Source organism: Hakea prostrata, chromosome 2 (genome assembly GCF_041222555.1).
Source record: "Hakea prostrata isolate BN-2017 chromosome 2, UWA_Hpros_2, whole genome shotgun sequence".
Classification (NCBI taxonomy): Eukaryota; Viridiplantae; Streptophyta; class Magnoliopsida; order Proteales; family Proteaceae; genus Hakea; species Hakea prostrata.
In genome coordinates, this window is record NC_142601.1 from 38,353,110 (window position 1) to 38,376,120 (window position 23,011).

Consider the following 23,011-nt stretch of genomic DNA (forward strand, 5'->3'; position numbering starts at 1 on the left):
CTGACCGCCGAAGGGGATGCTGCTAAATATAGCTGCAATACTTCTCCCTTCTCGGGTCGAGATAATAGCGGTGGTCTTCCTAGTGTCCCCTATAGTTCCTCGAAAGCTTTCTGACATTCTTCAGTCCATTTTGCCTCATTGCTTCCCCTCAAGTCTTTGAGAGCCTTGAAAAAAGGTAGACACTTTTCGCCTAATTGTGAGATGAAACAATTCAAAGCAGCTACTCTTCCCGTCAAGCATTGTACATCCCGAACTGTTTTGGGGGCCTCCATGTCAATCAAGGCTTGTATTTTGGCTGGATTAGCCTCAATACCCCTTTGTGATACCATGAAGCCCAAGAATTTGCCCGACGAGACTCCAAAGGCGCACTTTTCCGGATTTAGCTTCATCTGGTATTTTCGTAGTATCGAAAATACCTCTGTTAAATCTTCAATATGTTTTGTTCTTGCAATGCTTTTTACCAGCATATCGTCGACATAAGCTTCGACATTTTTCCCGATCAAATCCTTGAATATTTTGTTTATGGCCCTTTGGTAAGTAGCCCCTGCATTCTTCAGGCCGAATGGCATGACTTTGTAATAAAAACTTTCACGATCAGTCATGAAAGCCGTAAACTTTCATCCTCCCTACTCATGAGGATTTGATTATAACCTATGTAAGCATTCATGAAACTCAAGGTTTCATATCTTGCAGTTGCATCTATCAGCAGATCAATCCTAGGCAAGGGGTAACAATCTTTAGGGCAAGCCTTGTTGAGGTCTGTGTAATCTGTACACATTCTCCACTTCCCATTTGCCTTTTTGACCATCACGACATTGGCCAGTCAGATGGGGCATTCAATTGGTTCGATGAAACCAGAACTCTTCAGCTTCTCGACTTCGCCCCGAACGGCTTCATATTTTTCCATGGAGAAATTTCTCCTTTGCTAGATAACTGGTTTCACCTTGGAATCTATCCAAAGTTTGTGTTCTGCAACTTGCCTATCGATTCCTGGCATATCATCTGCAGACCATGCGAACACGTCACTATTTTGTTGAAGAAAAGACTTCAACTCCCCTTTGAATTCTTCTAGCTGCTCAAACCCGATATAAGTAACTCTTTTTTCATCACCGGGATACAACTGGATTTGTTCCAGTTTTTCTACTGGCTTGGGCCTTTGCATTTCTGCTTCATCCCGATCATCTCATACTTCAATTGGTAACGACGTTATCTTTCTCGGCACATCCTTATCTTTTAAATATGCCACATAACATTGCCACAAAATTCTCTGGTCAGATGAAACTTGACCAACTTCCATCTTAGTCGGGAATTTTATCTTAAGGTGCTTTGTTGAAACAATGGCACCTAACTTTGACAACGATGGTCTCCCAAGAATTACATTGTAAGCAGGGAGATCCCAAACCACCAAGAAATTTACCCGAATGGTGGCTTCCTTGGGGAAGCTTCCAATTGATAGGTCCAACTAGACCGATCCTTCCACGATTGCAGATTATCCTGCAAAGCCATATAGATGTGTGGATGATGGCTCCATCAAGTCTTCACTCACCTTAAGTTTTTGATATGCTGCATAAGATAATAGGTCTACAGCAGACCCGGTGTCAATTAACACCCTATGTACTTCTCGGCGTGCAATCTCTACCTTGATGACTATGGCATCATCATGAGGTAAACAAACGCCTCTCTCATCTTCCTCCCCAAAGGTGATCGAACGCTCACCATTTGGTCTCTTACACTTCTGCGTCTCTCCGGTTTCAACAAATTTTGATTTTGCTTTCAACCTCCGGAGTAATTCAGGCTCAGGACCTCCAAAGATTGTAAGGATCGGTGACCGAGTAGCATCAATTACCTCCTTACCCTTCTTAGATTTAAGAGCCTCTGCTGGTTGATCCGGACTAACCGAACGGTCCCTTTTGGGCCCCGCATCCCGCGGTTCCTTTCGCCTTCTATTGACGAAGCTGGACAAATGTCCTTGGGATATCAATCTCTTGATATCTGCCTTTAAATGTCTACAATCATTGGTATAATGACTGTAATCTTTATGGAAACAGCAATATTTTTCTCGATCCTGCTCCCCTGGTTTTGTAGGAAGCTTTGGAGGCCACTTCAAAATATTCCGCTTCTTGATAATATTTAGAATGTCAGCCCGAGGAGTATTTAATGGAGTATACTCGCTTTTGTTGGGGGATCTCTGCCGCCACACCTGATAAGGCTTTCCAACTCGGTCTCAAATATTCTATTTTGGCTTTTGGTTATTCTCAGGAGCCTTTGGTTATTTTGCGGAGGCCTTATTGTCTCCCTAGCGTGCATCCAAGATTTCCGTGACTTCCGCCTGCTTTTGGCGTCTCTGTACCATCTCAGCATAAGTTGTAGGCATATCTTGAAGTAATAACTCCAAGAGTCTTCGATTAGTGAGTCCAGTGAACAAAGTAGTTTTAGCTACTTGCTCATCTAGATTCTTTATCTCCATTGTAACCCTATTGAATCTTTTCAGATATTCCCGAATTGATTCATTCTTCCCTTGTCTAATAGTAAACAAGGTTTCTTCGGTCTTCTTGATCTGAATTCCACTCTGGAACCGCCCTATGAATTTGCGTGCCAACTCATTGAAATTCACAATCCTTTCGGATGGGAGGTTCGAGAACCATTTCTGTGCCGCTCCAGTTAAAGATGAACCAAAGACCCTGCAGAGAATTTCATCAGAATTACCTGCGACTGCCATAGTCTGCTGATAATAACCGATGTGGGCCGTAGGATCTCCGGAGCCGTCGAATGTAGAAAAAGTTGGTAGACAGAAATTGTGAGGAAACTGATATCCGGCAATGGGCTCGGCAAATGGAGTCTTTCAAATAACTGAATAGATATCATCAGTTATCCTACCTTTCGCCAATTGCCCGAGCTTCTGATTGATATTAGCCAGTTCCTGACCAATATGTGTCAATCGATCTTCAGCAACACGATCACGACCTCGAACAACGTAATTATTATCACGAACTGCGCGATCATCTCGAACAGCACGATCATTGCGAACAGCACGATCATCATGAAGAGCACGTCTAATAGTTGGTGAGTGAGTTCTTACTCCTGTAACCAACCTTGTATTTGAATTAGTAGTACTTCCTTGTGGTTCGTCAACCCGATCATCACGCCTAGGGAGATTTTCAACTCTCCTAGGTATTCGGTCGCCTTCACGGAAGTTTTGACCGACATTTTGTTCGTAGATCAATCTCCGGTCTCTCTGTGATGTGCGCCTTCCTGTATCTCTACAATCGGGCTCTGGTGGTACCACCATCTGCCTGGTCAGTGCACGGAGTGCCTGACTTACATCCAGCATCTGGAGTTTCAGTTGATCCAGTTGATGCTAGAGTGAATCTTGAGGATTATTACCTCCTTGACCGCCATCTACTCTGAGCGGTCGACTTCCCTGAGGAATATCTAGATTGTTTACTCCAGGAATTTGGACGCCAGCATCTCGTGTGCAGCAGCTACTGCTGCTACCGCTGATCTAGTCACCATAGCTTTCTGAAACGATTCCCACAGACGGCGCCAAATGATGCGTCCAAAATCTGCTCAGCCCTTAGATCTCCTGAGAATGACCTGGAAAACAAAGCATCAGATGTGGCCCGACCGCTATCCACCTCCGAAGGCTAAGTCAATTGATGAACTTAATCACAAACGGCTCTGCTAGAACACAGAGCTAAGGAATGAATAACTGGAATATGATTTAGATAATAAGCATCTGAGTGTTCACGTCCAAGTGTGTGTGTATCTATCTCTCTCCCTTGTGGGGAGGAGATGTTTATATAGAATGTACCTTCGAATCTTCTTTGTTGGATGTATTTGAGCCTTCTTCGAATAATCGTTGGATCTCAACAGATAGATCCGTTGAGTGATAGACTTCTACTAGTTTGGACTAGTAGAGGACTCCTAGGATAACCCGATCGTTATATGATGGTTATCCTTTTGAAAGTGATAAGTGATAGCCGCCGAATTCTGCCTGCTGTCATTAAGTTAATTAACCTCCTCCATAAGTATTGGATTAGGACGTGCTTGTGGCTGATTTAGTTTTCTTCCTCAGCAAGCTACCTCCAGAACCCGGCTCGCTCGGAAACGAGTCGATTCCCTTCACCTCGACCGGAGTCGAGGGTCGAACCAATAATGAACCAAGTTCAATCATATTTTATCCGTATCAACAAGGTATGTCATTTTTCAATGCAATGCATTGTGCTAAGAGTCTGGTGTCCTTTCCCTTTCCTTTCCCATTCACCGTGCAACCAAACATATTCTATAATTTTTAAAATTTATTATGCATTTATTTAAAGTCTTTCCAATTTAATATATTTAATGTCGTAATCCTAATAAGGGTTGGTTCTTGCTTGGTCAACCTGAATTTGGGTCGGGATTTTCTCATTTTAGGCCACCAACTCTTCACTTGTATCTTCCTGGTTATCAATTGAATTTTAAGAAAGAAAAAAATAAAGTTTTTAAATAACAAATCAGTTTGTTAATTATTTTTTATTTTCATCAATGAGCCATGAAAGACTCTAATAGACATAATAAAGATTACCACTTCATTTATTTATTTTTTGGTAGTAATTAATATTCTCACTTCATTTAAAACATTTAGTCATTGTAATTATATATATCTCGATTCAAATTAACAAATTTAGAGGTATATTCTTCCTTAAAAAGAAAAATATAAAATGCAAATGTCTGATGTCTATGAAAATCTATTGAAACTATAAAATAGATTGAAATTTGATAACATTTTCTTGATTTAGTACATTTAAAAAAAATATTTACTTAACAAGATATTTTTAAGATTCCGATTTAAAAAGATTTACCTAATCCTTATTTTAGTGTCTATCATTTTCGTCCAACAAATATTTGGATGGAAACCATCAAAATTAATTTTTTAAAGTTTTTTCTTAATAATTTACTCCTAATGATTATGGTATTTTTTGTATAAATTCTCATTCTTTGTTTTACCTATTTAAAGTAAGGATTGCAATAATCCGTGTTTTTTTTTTTTTTTTTGTTAAAAATAAAGAATGGTTTGGAATCTTTTGTGTAGGATAATTTACAGAATGAAAAATAAGTTTGATATGTCAAAATAAAACTTTGACCAAAAAAAAAAATAAGGGAAATTGAGAATAGGTCGTTAGGGTTTGGAAGTGAGAAAAATGAGAAACAATGGGATTTTTATTAATATATGCTTATTATTGTACCCTCAATTTGCATTTAAATTTTAAGTAACTTACACAAAAATGAGTAAAAAGAGTTTTTGACCTAGAATACATATTATGGATTTTGGGGGTCTTCACTCTTCTATTCGTTTAAACAAAAAATATGATCAAAAATGGATACCAAACACATTACAAAATGTTAGAAAATAAAAATAAAAATTGATACAAAAAATGCCCTTTGTAACCATTATCCATGTTTTTCAAAAGAATTTTAATGAAATTACTTCTACAATTTTAGTCCTCATGTTTTTTTTTTTTATTTTTTTGGCTAAGTTGTAGCTGAACGGATGTGTGATTGATTAAACTGAACACTCGTTGAGATCTTACCGTTAAATCTATAGAATTAAATTTGAACCGTTAATTAAAGTTTAAGATTTTTTCCACTTACGAGTAATTTTCATCACTACAGTTTTTATTTTTTATTTTTAACTTACTGAATTAAGTCGAGTAACCTCCACTCCCTTGGAAAGGAGATTTTCTAGGGTTTTTTTGGCGATGTCATGTTTTTTATTTGATTTGAACAAATTTAATGGGATTTTGAAAGCTTGAGTTGAAGGTTTTTTGTCGATTTTATTACATTTAAAAACCAACCCCTACCAGATTTTAGTAGAAGAGATCATCGTCTTTTGGAAGAGAAGAAAATTGAATCATCCACAACAAATAGTTTGAACCAGTAAGTTTCAGTGGAAAGGATGAAGAAATATCAAAAATCATCACAACCAATTTCGCAGGAAGCAAGGAAGAAACTCAAGAACCAAAACAAAAAATTCATTGATGATTAACTCAAGATTCATCGTTTCTAAAGAGATAGTGATAAAAGTTTAACGTTAAAGGCCATGTTGTTTATTTATTTAATTTAATGTCATTTAAATGACAACTGGTGATAGAAAACTAACAAAATTAACTCATTTAGAAACATTCAGCTAAGAGATTCACACGTAGTTTTGCTACCACCTTCTCTTTTTTTTATTTTCTTTTTATATAAATATGTAACACATTTTCCGCTTGAATATTATTATAAATCTTTTACCAAAAAGAAAAGAATGATCTTATTACCGATGATATTTTGATTGATGTGAATCACAACACGTGATTTTGACGGCTGACACCAAGTGATCTATTATAACATGATTCTGAATCTTATGATATATTATAATAATTTACCTGCAAAAGAATTATTTTTGCAATTTTCTTTTCATTAAGATCAAGGGGTTCGGATCAACTTGCACACATCACGTTCATTATCCAAATTAACTCACCTTCATATAACCATAAATCCAAAATATTAAACAGATATTTATCGAGAAGCATGACAACTTCCACAGATACTTTTTGAGAAGTTTGACGATTCTTGCACACTCTTAATCACTCATCTTTGTGGCATGCAAAATATGACGATTTCGATACATTTGGACTAAAGTATTTTTGTTACCATTCTAAGAATACATTTTCCTGAAGACTAGTGTCATCGGCATACATGACTAACCCAAATCAAACCCTAAGAATTCTAGAAGCTTGTGGTTTCAAATCCATGTGTAACCCAAATTAATTTCTCAACTTAAAGGTAAATTTAAAAAAAAAATTAAGAAAATTTGACAGGGTATTCTTGTTACCATTCTAAGAATACATTTTCCTGAAGACTAGTGTCACCGACATACATGAGTAACTGGCCAAATCAAACCCTAAGGATTCTATAACCTTGTGGTTTAAAATCCATGTGTAACACAAATTAATTTCTCAACTTACATTCAAATTAAAAAAAAAAAATTAAGAAAATTTGACAGGGTATTCTTGTTACCATTCTAAGAATATATTTTCCTGAATACTAGTGTCACCGACATACATGACTAACTGGCCAAATCAAACCCTAAGGATTCTAGAAGCTTTGTGGTTTAAAATCCATGTGTAACACAAATTAATTTTTCAACTTAAAGGTAAATTAAAAAAAAATTAAGAAAATTTGACAGGGTATTCTTGTTACCATTCTAAGAATATATTTTCCTGAAGACTAGTGTCACCGACATACATGAGTAACTGGCCAAATCAAACCCTAAGGATTCTAGAAGCTTGTGGTTTAAAATCCATGTGTAACACAAATTAATTTCTCAACTTAAAGGTACATTTAAAAAAACAAATTAAGAAAATTTGACAAGGATTCCAATTCCCATCTAACTTTCACCCTATTAAGAATCCACGGGAAGTGTTTAGAGTAATTCTTCTTGAGGTGCATATATCTAAACTAGACTAGGAGTTGTTGAAATTAACTAATGCAATAAGCTAGTGTATATTTGAGAAATAAATAGGATAAAGAAAAACATAATCTTTACATAGATGCCAATAATTTACATGAAAAAACCTTTTAGTATAGAGGGAAAAAATTACAAGATAAATATCGCACTAATCCACTATGAGAAAAGAGAAGTGCGAATCATCTTCTCTATTGACGGAACAATCAATTAATAACAACAAACATTAGAGTTATCTCAAAAAAAATCAAATCAAAATAAAATACTAAAGTAGGTCCAACAAAATCTCCTTGCTTAGATCTTTAGTTGTAGATAGATGATGTCAATGATAATCAAAATTTCTTTGTTTCTCTTCTTTCTTCTTTTTTTTTTTTTCTCTTATTTTACACACAACCACACCCTCAGGGAGAAAAACTAGATTTGAAATTTCTATTGTAATCTTGAAGATAAACTATTTACTTCTTTTATTTATAGATTTTTTTTTGGTAAACGGAGATTTAATTAAAAGAAGGGCAAGAGCCCAATGCATCCTGAATACAAGCTTCACGAAGCCAATGAGTGAAATTAGGCTATACTACCCTACTTGCCAAGGATAGAGCCTTCCTAGCTAGACAATCGGCTACATAGTTAGCCCATCTAGAGATACAACGAATTGACCAAGAAGACGAATGTCTGAAAAGAAGACGAATGTCTTCCACCACTCGTCGAGCCTCAAGATCACATGGCGTAAAGGGGACTTCCACACAACGAACCAGACTCTTTGAATCACACTCAAAGCAGACATACACCAGCCCTTCATCACGAGCTCGCAGAAGCGCCTCTCTGAGCGCCATAGCTTCTCCCACAAAAACACTGCAGCAGTCGCACGGAACCGAGATGGCCCATTCACAATTTCCAGCAAAATTTCTTAGCAGAAAACCAAAGCCTGGCTCTATTATCACCGACGAACATGAAAAATCAGAATTCAGCTTCAGGGAGTTTACAGCTGGAGCTTCCCACACCCTAGAGATAGTTTGCAGGGGCTGTACACTCGTCTGCGAATCTTTCCAAAATTCCTTGAAGGCTTTCCACAATCTATCTACAGTCTGATCTGGGTTCCAACTAATGTTGTTGAAGAGGAGCTCATTCCTTGCCAACCAAATATTCCAACAGGTGAAGAAAAGAAGGCTTAGCATCTCCTTCTTTATCTTCTTATTAGGAAACCTCACGATGCTCCAATTGTTGAGAAGAGTTATCAAGGAATTTTGGGAATGAAATTCAGCAATTCTAGTAAGTCCAACACCAAACCAAATTGCCCTAGAATGATCACATTCAAACATAATATGATCAGTAGATTCAATCTCCTTGCCACATCTTTTACATACCGGATCAATCTTCATTTTTCTGATCATTAAATTGTCACCTGTAGCTAGGGCTTGGTTCAACGCCTTCCACACAAAGGATTTGATATTGGGATGACACTTAGCACTCCAAATCAGTTTCCAAGCTTTTGAGTCCACTTCTTCCCATTTATGTTGCCGAGAAGAAGAGGGAGCCAACCTTGATCGATCATCACGCCAGTTACATAGTAGATGTTAAGCACTTTTGACCGAGAAAATGCCATTAGATGATCCACCCCAAACTACTGAATCACTCCCAGGTAATTGACTGAGATGAATTTTCAGAATAGCCTTTACCTCCTGTTGTGTAAATAACTGTTTTATTTATAAATTTTAAATAAATCCTCAAAACTACTTTTGGCAATTTGATTCAAAATATAAAATTAGAATCTTATTAGATATTTGAGTTGAAATTAAGTGGGCTGGTCCCCACTAACAAGATGCGCTATAAATGTAAGTGAATGGCAATGAGCAGAAAGTGAGAAAGCCACTATTCTGTTCTTGGTTTTTCAGAAGAAAATCTAATGGCGTCTATGGTCCAAATACTCCGGCAAGCAACAACCCTGGGAACTACTCAATCTTACTTTCTGTTTGCGACCCTGTTTCTACTAATTCTGCTGAATCGCCTGTTAAAGGGAAGCCAAGGACGAAGAGAGCTCAATTTCCCACCAGGTCCTTCAAAGTTACCTATATTAGGTAACCTTCATCAGCTTGGTAAGATGCCTCACCTCTCTCTTCACCAAATCTCTCAGAAATTTGGTCCAATCATTCATCTACAGCTAGGTGAAATCCCCACTGTAGTTGTATCCTCAGCTAGAACAGCAAAAGAAGTGTTGAAGACCCATGACCTTGTTCTTGCAAACAGGCCCCAGATTTATTCTGCAAAAATCTTGTTTTACAATTGTACTGACGTAGTCTTCTCTCCATATGGTTCTTACTGGAGACATATCAGAAAGATATGTGTTCTTGAGCTTCTGAGTGCCAAAAGAGTTGAGTCATTTAGTTTCATTAGACGAGAAGAGGTCGCACGTATGGTTGATCGTATTTCGGAGTCATATACGAACACTGTTAATCTTAGCAGGATCCTTGCAATCTATGCAAATGAAATTCTCTGCAGGGCTACCTTTGGTAGGGGTTTCACAGAAGGAGGAGAGTATGATAAGCATGGGTTCCAAGAAATGCTTGATGAGTACCAGGAACTGCTTGGAGGACTTAGCTTGGGAGATTTATTTCCTTCCATGGAATGGATATTCACAGTAACAGGTATGAAGTCAAGACTAGAGAAAACCTTTCGACGTTTTGATTGCTTCTTCAATGAGGTAATCGAAGAGCATCTCAGTTCTAAGAAGAAGAAAGGGGAACATCAAGACTTGTTGGATGTTTTACTTGAAGCCAAGGACAAAGATGTCAGTGACATGCCTCTTACCATGGACAACATCAAAGCCATCATCTTGGTAAGTGAAATTCTTCAGTTTTTCAGGAACCCCTACCAAAATGAAAAACTCCAAATTGGTAGACTAATCAGAAAGGGATGCCGACGATACCTTCTTAAGCCATACATCTCTAGCTGCTCTGTTTCCATTTTGTTAGCATTTGGTTCTGATTTGATATTGAACTATTTGTCATTCAAAACTCCAACAGTTGGATGCATCCATTCTATGATGCTTGAAAATCACTAAATTCTAGTTAATTTGAATTAAAACCAGTGTTCCTTCTGTATTGCAGGACATGTTTGCTGCAGGAACTGACACAAATTTCATAACTCTTGACTGGGGAATGACTGAACTTGTAATGAACCCAAGAATCATGAAAAAGGCACAAGCTGAAGTGAGAAGCATTGTTGGAGATAGGAGGATAGTATCAGAAGAAGATTTAACTCAGATGGGGTACTTGAAAGCTGTAATTAAAGAGGTGTTCCGATTGCATCCTCCAGTACCAGTACTCGTCCCGAGAGAATCTATGGAAGATGTAACCATAGATGCATATGTCATTCCTGCCAAAACTCGCCTTTTTGTTAATGCTTGGGCCATAGGAAGGGACCCAGATATCTGGAAGAACCCTGAAATGTTTGAACCAGAGAGATTCATGGAAAGCAACATTGATTTCAAGGGCCAAGATTTTGAACTGCTACCATTTGGGGCAGGCAGAAGAAGCTGCCCTGGCATAGCTTTTTCATCAGTATCTCTTGAGCTTGCGCTGGCTCAACTTCTCTATAGCTTCAACTGGGAACTTCCACCAGGCATCCAAGCCAAGGATTTAGACTTGACTGAAGTATTTGGCATCAGCATGCACAAGATATCTGATCTCATTGTCGTTGCAAAGCCATATATCCCCTGAATATGAACTTCATAAAATCCATCTTACATGTTTTCTCTTATGTTTATTAGTTTCACCTGCTAGCGTTTTCCTTCTCCAATCTCCTTGAGCTGCTCATCTTCACGAATACCTAAGAATTAGAAAAGAGAGAAATGCAGGATATCATATGGTCAATTGCAGAAAACACATCAAACTGCTAGAATATTGCAACTATGTTTGTGACTGCTGGACTTTGAATTGTACTGCTTTCTATGTATACATGTATGTAGTTTTAAACTTGAGACGAATAACAAATGCAACAATGTGACATTTACCTGGTATATGACAATACGGATTGAGTGGAAGCATATGCGCCCCGTCCCTCTATTACCATAGACAGTTACGATGGATGATTATGTGTCTATTAGCTGGACTTGGAAGCCACCTTGATTGGGAGTGCTAGAAACCAAACCTATTGTTGGCAATTCAATGACAAAGCAAAGAATAGAAGCAGAGGTAGGCTTTCTACCTTTTATCATTTTTGTTGTCTTTTTCTTTTGGCGGAAAGCAAATTTATTCAGCAGGGAAAAGGAGCTGGCTATCCGCAGAACAGAGATCTAATAGCTTGTCAGTGGAACTAGGCCGAACATTCCTCCCCATCAAGGAAAAGGCCTTCCTGGCCAGGGAGTTGGCTACTGAATTGCACTCCCTGGGAACAAAACTAAATGAAAGCAAAGAAAAACATACTACTATGGTCTAAATGTCGCTTACAACACTGTCAATAAGGTAGGGGCAGGGGGAGACTTCCTATATGATCTTCACCAGTTGTAATGAGTTAGACTCCACTGTAACCATTCAACGCCCTCCGATTAGCAAGCCATAAGTCCTCTGACTGCTACAACTTCACCTTCATAACCCGCCACCCCCCCTCCCCGGTTTCTTTTAGAGCTGCATCCCTTTTCAGTTTACTCCATTTTGGAGGGGAAATCCAGTGCTGTTGGCTTCTATGCTTGAGCATCACTTACTACCCGGAGGAGCATTTGGGGTGTCTCGAGGAGCTGCTGCTTGATACTCCCTATGGTGTTGTAAAGCCCAACCTATCACCTGTAAAGGGGAACTGCTTCTTTCAAAAACTAATTTGTTCCTTGCTGTCCATAGTCCCTAACATATCCAACTTGCCAATGCAAAGGTATCTTTCCTGACTTCACTGTCTTACCACTTCTGGCTATGATTGAATAGTCTTTAAGTTTCGGGTCCACCTCAGGAGCTGAATAGCCTAGATTAGATGCAAACCACAGTCCTTGCAAAGGTGCAATCTAATGGATATATCAATAGTTTCATTGATGCACTGACATCGAGGGCATTGTAAATCAACTAAAACCTGTCCCTGCCTTAAGTTTTCTTGGAGGTTGTTTAACGTTATAGTGCACATGGCTAAGTATGTATTGGTTTTCCCAAATGTTTATATTTTCTCCACTGCCCACAAACCACAGAAGTCCACTTAACAGTACCTCTTCCTTCCATAATCCCTCTCCGTGTCCTTGGGGGGTAGATGGGAAATTTATCCAGTCAATTTCCTTGTCAGAAATGGATGGTCCATTTTCTTGTAGATGTTTGACATTCAACATCACATCAAATGGTTGAAATTCATTTATAAATCACATCAAAGAGTTGTGATTATTTTAAAAAAATGACGTGACTTGTTGATGCGTCTATAAATTGTTAAGACTTTAGATCTATGAAGATGATCTGCAAAATAAGGTTAGATGTGGCCCGACCGTTGGGGTTGGGAGAACACCTCTGAAGTTTAAGTCAGTCGCTGAACTGATCACAATGCTCTGGCTGAATGCAGAGGCTAAAAATGAACACGAATAGTAGGGAAACAATTCAGATACCTCTGGAGTGAGCAGATCACTCGTTTATATAGACGTTACTTCCAATTTTTGACCGTTAAGTGAATTCTCGATCTCTTCAGATGACCGTCCAATTGTAGGGTTTTGTCTTAGATATTCGGGGATGCAAGTAGTTATCGTTTTTAGCATGATTCCCTCTCAATCTTGACGATAGTCGCTTCCTACAAGTTAGCTCTGCCTACCGCAAGATTCGGGAGGTCGTTCGTGACTGATAGCAATAGTGCGGTGCCCTCATCCTATTTTGGGATTAGGTTAAGGTGGGTCCTGATTGTGGTCTAACCGGGACAAAAGGTTTGAACCCGGTTTGATGGGTTTGGTGCAATTTTCTTCATATCATTTGCCCCTCAGACCGAGCGTTCGAGCAGCGCCGTGGAATGCTTGGTTTGGTTTTGCTTTTTTACCAAACATGAGTGAAGATGAAAGGTCTTTTCATGTTAAAATACCTTCGCATTTAATGCTCCTCACTCCTACTCCAGCAAGGTGCCCTGTGCACAGTGAGCCACGTGGCAATCGCGGAGGTGCGGACATTGCGTCTTGTCATTCGAACCGTCGTGTCTATAGCTTTTATCATCATTGCTAAAATTTTTGAACCGTCAGCGAGTAATGATCATTGATGATCTTTGATGTGGGTCGTACATTCGTTCTACTTGAATCGACGTACAATCTCGTCCATTGATTAAATTCAATCTCATGTGTCCATTTGAATTTTGAATCTATAAAAAGCTCCTCTTACCTCATTTCTCCTTTTTACTTCTCTGCGCTTTTGTTTTCGCTTCAAAATTCATTCTTGCTTGGGTTCCAAATAATCTTCAGTTTCTGCTTTAACGAATTGATCCTTGCTTTTCCAGTTTTTCTGAGATCACAAGTAAGTTCACACTTCTTGCTTTTGTTATATCTTCTTTCTTGTTTTTCTCTTTTGCATTCGGACAATCTACTTTGCTTCTGCTAGTCTTTTTCCTTTTTCGCTCCAAATCCTTTTTGTTCTGTGTTTTCTTTTTGTGAAAATGGGTAGTGGTAGAACTTCAACTGACGATTCTATCGACCGTATGATTGAGGGAGAGGAATCTACCGAACAAAGAACTCCCACGGCTTTTGTTGAACTTTCTGGTGATTGGGACCATAGGGTTACCGAACACTAGCTACAATCTGCCCCTACAAGCCCTAGAGATCCACCTGGGAATGCTCCTGAAATTCGAAGGACTTCCTCAAAGAAGAGGAAAGCTCCTAAGAAACCGATGGTGGGAAGTTCCCGACCATCAAAAAGACCTTCTACCAGCCCCTCAGACTATGTATCTGAGGTTCGTCCTACAAACCTTAAGGGTCTTTATTCTAACTATTCAATTCTGCCTTCTTATGTTCTTCGTGCCCCGAACCCGGATAAGAGAGTCAACTCCAATCCTCCAGGAGAGTTCTTTATTTACGTAGAATCCTTTAAGAGTGGGGTTTGGTTTCCTTTTTATTCTTCTGTAATTGCTGAAATCCTCGACCACTGGGAGATTTGCCCCGATATGCTTCTTCCAAATAGCTGGAGGCATATCATTGGTTACTTGGGGCTCTGTCACGAACTTGAATTAACCCCTTCCTTAGGCGTTTTCTGCCATTTTTATAGTTTAAGTAAATCAAATCCTCCCGGATGGGTGTTCTTTTCCAAACGCCCGAAGAATGACTTGAAGTGGCAAGGGAGAATCCTTGCCGAAGGCACCTGCCCTTCCAATCACAAGGGATGGCCGAACGGGTTTGTTTTCTGTAAGGCTCCTGAATCCCATATAAACTTCTCGATTGGATGGACAAACCCGGACTCCTTCACCAGTATCAACCATCCTTCTCCTCTTTCTGATTCCAATAGGAAGGCGGTTTGAGTCATTAAAGCCATTCCTGCACGCATGGAAATCCATGGGCACACCATGGAATACGAAGCAATCCTCCGTTACTAGGGGCTGAGCCATGGTGAGTGCCCAAAGCCCTATCATTTTTTATCTGCATTCCCTTATTGTTCTTACATTAATTCTGACTTTCCTTTAATCTTGTAGTGCCTCCCAAGTTCAATCGCGATGCTGTCAAATCTCTGGCCCATAGAGAAATTTTCCGGTGCTGAAGAAGGGGTTCCCCGCAAGGGGAAAGATAGAGAAGTTCTTGCGGGTTCTCCCATCCCGAAGGGGGCTTCCTTTGCTACCGCCCCGAAGAGGGTAATTTCTGCCTCGAAGAGACTTCTGAGAACAAGGCAGGATCATGCTGCCAAAGGAAAAGAGACGATGGAAGTCGACGAGTCTACTAGTGATGACGCCGCTCTCGTCAAGAGGAGATGAGAGGTGACTGATGATGCTACTTCCAAGAGAAGCAAAATTGAGGGGGAAATTTATGTCCCTAAATGGAAAGTGAACCTTTTCGACCTGATTCTCCTGGACACAGATGCGTCAATAGACTGGGTTGTTAATGCTCGGACGCTAAGTGATCAGAAGGCTCTGAATGAGTTGTCTGATGATGAGTTGGTGAATTCCAACATCAGGTACATCTCGAATCTTCATTTTTTCTTTCGGCAAAAAATCATTGTTCCCTGACTTATTCCCGAATATTTCTTTGACGCAGGGTTTTTACTGAAAACTTCCATTGTGAGATGGAAATGAATCTAAGGGTTGGCCGCCTTAGCGCTTGGGCTAAACGCAGCGACGATATTGCTGAGAAAAGGCTGGGAGAGGTCTCCAAGTTGAAGGAGGAGATTGCTCGACTTCGTGCTTCCGTTGGGGAGCTTGTGGTGGCCATGTCCTAAATGGAGGAGATGAAAAGGGAGCTGGGAGAGCTGAGGAACACTGTGTTGCCCTCAGAGGCAAAGATTGGTGATCTTGTTCGGAGAGGCAGGAATTGGAGGAAAAGCTAGAGGCTGTTGTTGCTCCCAAGCGTCTCGAAGATTTGAAACCAAAGATTCAGAAGGCTTGTGTCAACAAGTACTTGAACAGTAAACCATTCTGTGATCTGCTCAACCTATACAACTTGGTGGTGTATTGGGAGGGCATCCATGGTGTTTGGAAGAGCATACTGGTGGTGAATCCTGCTTTTCCAATCGAGGAGCATAAAGACGTTATTTACGAAGAGGTCTTTGAGAGACTGCAGCAACCTACCCCTAGTTAGGTCTTGGAGAAGGAAAACCCTGCTCCAACTAATCCGACCATTGAGGGGTATCTTAGTGATTCTCCTCCCATGACTCTTGAACGAGAAGGTACGGAGGAGAATGTTGCCCAAGCGAACGCCCAGAACCAGGCCCTAGCAGACCAGACTCCTGAAGCCATCAGCAACCAAATCCCGATCCTCTAGCGGACTTGCAGAAATTTGTTTTCAGTGCTTTTGTAAGAATCTTTATATTTCCCTTTTGTAAGGGTGTTGGCCCTCCCCTTCGGGCCTGTGATATTATTATTATATATTTTTTTTGACATTGTTTGTCATAATCTGCTCAAGATATAATTGTAGTCTTTTTGAGCCCTCCTTTTGGTGCAAGCTCCCGAAGCTTCATTGTTAATGCATCCATAGAATTCCTTCCCGAATGAATCTACCAGCTGTTGGTGAATGTTACTTAGCTGCTTGTTTTGAGCTAAGTTCCTAAGGATTAGGTCCTGGAACTTTTATTGATCATGTACCTGATCCCTTTAATAACGAGTAAACTTTTGGGGCTTTAGATTCATTCCTTGATATATCGTTCGGATATGTTGCTCTCCTGAATGATCTATTTGTGTAACCTTTTGTTGGGAAGTTCAAAGTTGGATCGCATTAATTGCTTTGATTGACGGTTTGCTTCTCAAATCAGCCGTCTTCGTAACCGGTGCTGAAATCACCACGTGGGTGGATTTAACAAGTTCAGGTTCTTTTTTCAAAATTTGAAAAGTAGTTCGTTGGCCATTGTTGATCTTTCAATATCTGAACCATCACTAGTTCTCCACCTTTCATCTGCTTGGTACGAGGCTCTTCGCTTCTTCCCTTAAGGCTTATTTAAACCTTTTGCTTGCTCTTCTTTTTCTCAGTTCTTCATAAAGGCTTGCTCGTTGTACAAAATTTAAGGAAATTTCCCTACCTCAGTGGCTGAAATCTTGAAGAATTGCATAAAATTTGCTCCTTACTGATCAACGAGTAAGTCTATTCTTTTGTGATTGTTTTCCTGATATTCTTGAAGAAGTTTTGTCGTTTTTCTTTCTCTGCCTACTGGTTCTATCATTTTCCTTCAAAAGAGTCGTAAGCTCTATTAACCCTTTCTGGTTTTTAGAGTGTAAGTATCTTCTCAGGTCAAAAAACTTCTTTTGATAGTGAACCTAGCTGATGTTTTTGCTTTTGTTGCAGTGTCTTCAAAACATAATCCAGAGGATGTTCGGGAGAACGTTTCCAAAGAAGCTTCTTCCCCTAAAGCTTCAGCTTCTTATGCGCCAAAAAGGCGTTCATACTTTGGCGAAGAAATCTACAGACCTTCCTGGAAGTTGAAAAGGTCTGATAGAGTGACAGGTAGCCTTGACAAAGCAATAAAATGGTGCACTCTCGCCCAAATGCCAGCCGAAAGCAAAGCCCTTGATTCTGTTATTGACGACGCGTTTGTGAACTCATTAGTAATGTGAGTCTTCTATTTGAAGTTACTCTTTATATATATATATATATATGCATTTCTGATTGCCGAACGGAATGCAGGAGTACTGTTGATAACTTCCACAAACAGGTGGAGGCGTCCTATCGGATCGGGAGTGTGAAACCCGGCCCTAACCTTGACCCGGATACTCTTTTGTCTGTAGGTCTGAAGACCCGGAGTAGAAGTGAAAGTCAACTATGGGCCATATCAGTAGAAGATATAGTGTTCGACTCCAAACCTATGGAGATTGAAAATGATACCCCATACTTGAAGACAGTGTTGGATATAGAAAAGAGACTAAGCCTTGATGAAGAGAAGATTGGTTGATGACCATAGAGCTTGGTGGGATATGATTTAAAGCCATTTTTTCCATGCTAGGTAAGTTATAGAATATGTGTTTAAAGTTTCGTTGATTCCGAGTAGTGGAAGGCCCTCAAATCCCTGACTTTGGATTTGTTGTCTGCCTAGGTCAACTAGGCCAGGCTACCCATCCAATCGACCCAGAGATGCTGAACTCGAGCAGAATCTTCTGTTTAGGTTATATTGCTATATCTACCCCATGACTTCATGATTTTAGTATCCCTAGCCTCCAAAGCACTTAGAGAACGAAGGGAAACCATCTCCAAGCCTCCAAAAGTGTAGAAGAAGATCTAATCTTGCAAACTTGCTAGTTCTCTATCTTGTTCTTCAATCAAAGGTTAGTATTCAATCTTTTGTGTTCTTGATTCATTCTTTCCATGATCACTCTCATCTCTGAATTGAGATTATGATGAAGATGCTGCAACCTTGTAGTCATATCTTTACAATCTCTTTTCATTCTCTTGTGCCATGATCATCTTACTCATTCTTAATATGATTTTTATGATTTCTTCTTAAACTATGATCATATTCTTATTTTGATTTATTCTAGCATTGTAGATGCCTCTCCATGATTATTCATACCTTTGATCTACTGTGTTCTTGTACTAGAATGAGATCTTATCATCTCTAGTTCATCTCTTTCATTCATAGCATGTTTCCAATGAAAACCATGACTTTTACCAAAATAGAAACTATGATTTCAAATTAGTAAGTAATGGTTTTAATGGTTGTTTGATGTCTAAATTATGCTTTTTAGTCTTAGACTACTGTGTTAGACATTCTCTCCAAGTTTCGTCAGATTCCGGATTGTGTAGCATAGGTTTCGGATCAAGATTCTCTTTTTGGTTTCGGATTTGCCCTTGGGCAGATTGCCTGGGTCGATTGACTCAGTCAACCCAGCCAATCAACCCGCAAGAACAGAATTGGATTTCTTCGTTCGTTTCGATTCGATTGATGCTTATTCTTTTAGGACTACTTCCTAATGATTGTGTGATGCTATTCTAGGGTTTATTTGCTAACTTTGGATTCATCCTCTTGTCCGTCCGGAATATATTCGAATCTATTTAAGGTAAGGAAAGTTGTTACTATATTAACATAGATTGCATAGATTTAGTTTCTAAATTGGGAACTACTTAGATTTGCTACTATTATGTTAGTTTTTATTATGATATGAATGCTGTAAGTACAGTAGGATCTTATTTCCTTATTTACTTTATGTACTTGGATCATGTATGAATATTTATTCGATATTGTCTAATTATACTCTTTCATATGATGAGATATCTGTCATGGATGATATGACTGAATTATGATTGTGATTGTTTAGGTATGATTTGGGATTGGGGAATGTCCTTTTGACATTTTTGTCCTTGGACATCATTGGGAGTAGTATGGGATATTTCCAATGTTGCCCTTTGACACTTTCCCAGATTATTGGTTTTCATACCTAGGACTTGTCTAGCAATGTTTGGCTAGGATATTCCCTGTTATATCAGACCTAATTCGGAAGGATATTGAGACCGAACGACCGGTGGTAGCAATGGGGATTTATGGGCGCTCAAGACCGGTAACCAACCCGTGAGGGGACACAAATCACATTGTCGGGACCATTTATGGGTAGAGTTGCATATGGATAGACTTGGGCTCATGGGCATTCAAGACCGGTAACCAACCCGTGAGAGGACATGAGAACTTCCCGTTTACTATATGTGGATGACCTATAGGGTTGATGAGTCCATATTTGAGAGAGTCGGATACGCTGACTCTAGTGTGAAGGATACCGGAAAGGATCCCGAGAGGGGAGGAATGGACGTATCTGGATCTGAGTTGATGTAACTAAGTAGAAGACTTGCATTGGGCTAGGCTTTACCCTGACATGTGCCAATACTTAGACCAATGGTGATGTGAGAGAGAGGTGACCTAAACCCTTTACCAAGGAATGTCCATGAGGGATGCAGGACCCAACTACCACCGGCAGACCCAAGATGCCAAGATGGCTGAGGGGGAGTGATTGACCTTCCTAAAGAAGTATAGTGCTATGACTTAAAGCATGTCTACCTATAGAGACCAACATACATAGAGTTAGACTCATACATGCATTGTCTGTCTCATATCATATCACATTATGCTTTGTTTATGCTATTATGGAATTACTTGTCATACTGGGTTTCTTTTGAAACTCACTCCTTTTGTACAACATGTTTTGTTAGATTATTCTGCAGGCCTTGATGACTATGAAGTGCAAGATGAAGAAGCGTACCATACGCAAGGTGTTGGCAACTATGAAGATTACATTGAGGATTCCTCGAGTGGTCTCACTTGTTACCAAGATTACACATATGAAGTGTTCTTTACAAATTGGAATAGACTTTAGCTTAGTTAGATGATATCTTTCTTTCTTGTCTTTAGAATCAGTTGTAATCTCCTTTGACTTTCGAACTACATTCCGTTGTACTCATGGAGTGAGATTCCACCTCACTCTATATTTGATTTATATATCTATTGGTATCATTTCTGCACTCTGATGATTATTTCGTTACTTTACTTTGATTCATTTGAATAATATTGTTAACCTTGATTTTGTCTTGTTCTTGATTATATTGTTGTGAATGTGGGAGGTTGATTTACTAGATACTGGATCTTGTGGACTGTGGATCACACACTCGGGTATGCCAGATAGAGTACCGGCTGGGTGGATGTGACAGGGAGAATGCATTCTGATCTTTCCAGGCTTAGGGCAGAGTCCTCGGCCAAAGATCGGGAGATTGAGCATCTTCGAGACAAACTTTGGGAGGAGGTCAAGGTAAGGAATATCAAGATCCAGCGTCTTTCCTAGGATCTGGATGTTGCTAAGGGAAGCATCCGTGGTTTCAAGCGGAGGATTGTAAGGCTTTCGGGGGAACTAATGATTCCGAAGCAAAGGTTGCCGAACTGTGAAATCATATAGCTCCTCCCGATCTTGAGAGTATTCCTGCCAAGACCCGGAAGGCTTACATCCGTAAGTATTTGGACAGTAAGCCTTTTTATGACTGTTGGGCATTTTCAATGCTCAGGCTTACCGAGAGGGTCAGAACGAGGTTTTCACATCTATTCTAAGGAGAGACCCGAACTTCAATACGGCTCCTCATCAGAAACATTGTCATCTCAAACTCTTCTCCAAATTACATCGCCCTCTTCCCGATTGGACCGAAGACATTGTAGATCCGCCCGTTCCCAATCCGGATGTAACGCTCTATCTTGACGATTCTCCTCCTATGTCTCCAATTGAGGATGTGGTTAAAGAAGAAAAGGAAGAAGGCGTCCTGAATGCCAATCCCACAGGCTCCAATCTTTCTTCCACAACGATCAGAGAGACTACGGGAGACAAGGTCTAGGACTCGTCGTTCGGCTCGTTCTTCATTCTTCTTACCTTTAGTTGGTGGAGCTTATGGAACTCTTCGCAGCGACTGAAGATGAAGGGCTTGAGGTATGGAAAAGCTAGACGAAGGGTATGGAATTACTCCTCCCAATCGTTGGTCAAGCTCTTGTTCCTGTTAGAGAAATGTTCCTCCTTCCAGACACTATCTTTGCTCGAACAAAGGATCTTTACGACAGTCGTCTTTGCATCAGAAGCATTTTGTAATTGAGATACAAAAATATCCTTTAGTTATGTAAAGGTTGCCCCTGTCGGCTCTTCTGTAAATAGAAGGAACTTATTAAAGAACTTTCGTTTTTGCTTGATATTGCCTGATCGTACTGTGACATAGCGTATTTTACCCTTTAGGAGTCAATTGACCGCACTCTATTATTGGTTTTTCGATGTAAGACTTTGACCTAACAATTCCTTGGAATTTTTTCAAAGCGTTAGAAGGACTCATTCGGTGTTAGCCGAAGCCTTTTTACCTAAAAATTTCCTTTAGAATTTTTTAGGCATTTGAAGGACTCATTCGGTGTTACCCGAAGCCTTTTACGTACAATATTCCTTGAATTTTGTAAGTGTTCAAAGGTTCTGTTCGGTGTTACCCGATGCCCTTTACCTAAAAAAATTCTGAAAAATTCCTCAGAATTTTTTTCGAGGCATTCAAAGGTCCCATTTGGTTTTACCCGATGCCTTGGACCTAGTACATTCCTTAGAATTTTTCTAGGTGTTTGAAGGTCTCATTCGGTGTTACTCGAAGCCTTTTACCTGAAAATTCCTGGGAATTTTTGAGGTGTTCGAAGGTCTCATTCGGTGTTACCCGAAGCCTTTTACCTGAAAATTCCTGGGAATTTTTGAGGTGTTCAAAGGTCTCATTCAGTGTTGCCCGAAGCCTTTTGATTCTAGACATCATTCCTTATGCTTTGTGTCACCCCCAATCAAAAGATTTGGTAGTCAAAATCCAAAATTTGCATTGAATAACTGTCAACCTTCTACATTGAAATTGAATAAATTTGAATCAGCTAAGAAAAACATTTCTTCAAATGTCTCGCATTCCACGATCGGTCGAGCTCGCGTTCTGTTGCCAAATTTTTTAACTTATAAGCTCCCGACCCCACTTGCTTTATAATCATGTATGGTCCTTCGCATGCAGGGTCTAGCTTCCTTTGGTGGCACGGGTCTGATGCTAGAGTGTTCCATAGAACCAAATCTCCCACTCGGAATTGTCGATGCTTTACTCGAGCATTGTAATGAGATGCTATCTTCTGATGGTATTGCTGAGTTTGAGCGACTGCCTTTTCTCGAACTTCATCCAACAATTCGAGGCTATCTAATAATCCTTGTTCACTCGCCTTTTCTTCAAACTCCCTTTCTCAATGGGTTCTTGCCATTACTTGTCACATCCACCCAGCCGGTACCCTACTTGGCATACCCGAGTGTGTGATCCACAGCCCCAAAGATCAAGTATCGAGGTAATCAACCTCCCACATAGACAATAACATAATCATGAACATAAATAATCAATGTACAATTATAAACAAAGATCCAAATAAGGGAAGAATAAATCATATATCATCA

The 23,011-nt window shown here is 39.7% G+C and overlaps 2 protein-coding genes across 2 annotated transcripts; one reads left to right on the plus strand and one right to left on the minus strand.

Annotated features, from left to right (window-relative positions):
• Window positions 1-8,058: 8,058 nt before the first annotated feature.
• Window positions 8,059-8,868, minus strand: LOC149024312 (uncharacterized). The gene has a single exon (XM_089143452.1). The coding sequence runs from the start codon at window positions 8,866-8,868 to the stop codon at window positions 8,059-8,061; it is 810 nt and encodes a 269-aa protein (XP_088999578.1).
• A 496-nt stretch (window positions 8,869-9,364) lies between these two features.
• On the plus strand, window positions 9,365-11,622 carry LOC149024313 (cytochrome P450 71AP13-like). Its single transcript, XM_089142927.1, has 2 exons — window positions 9,365-10,322; window positions 10,594-11,622. The coding sequence occupies exons 1-2, from the start codon at window positions 9,393-9,395 to the stop codon at window positions 11,203-11,205; spliced, it is 1,542 nt and encodes a 513-aa protein (XP_088999053.1). The 5' UTR covers window positions 9,365-9,392; the 3' UTR covers window positions 11,206-11,622.
• Window positions 11,623-23,011: the final 11,389 nt, after the last annotated feature.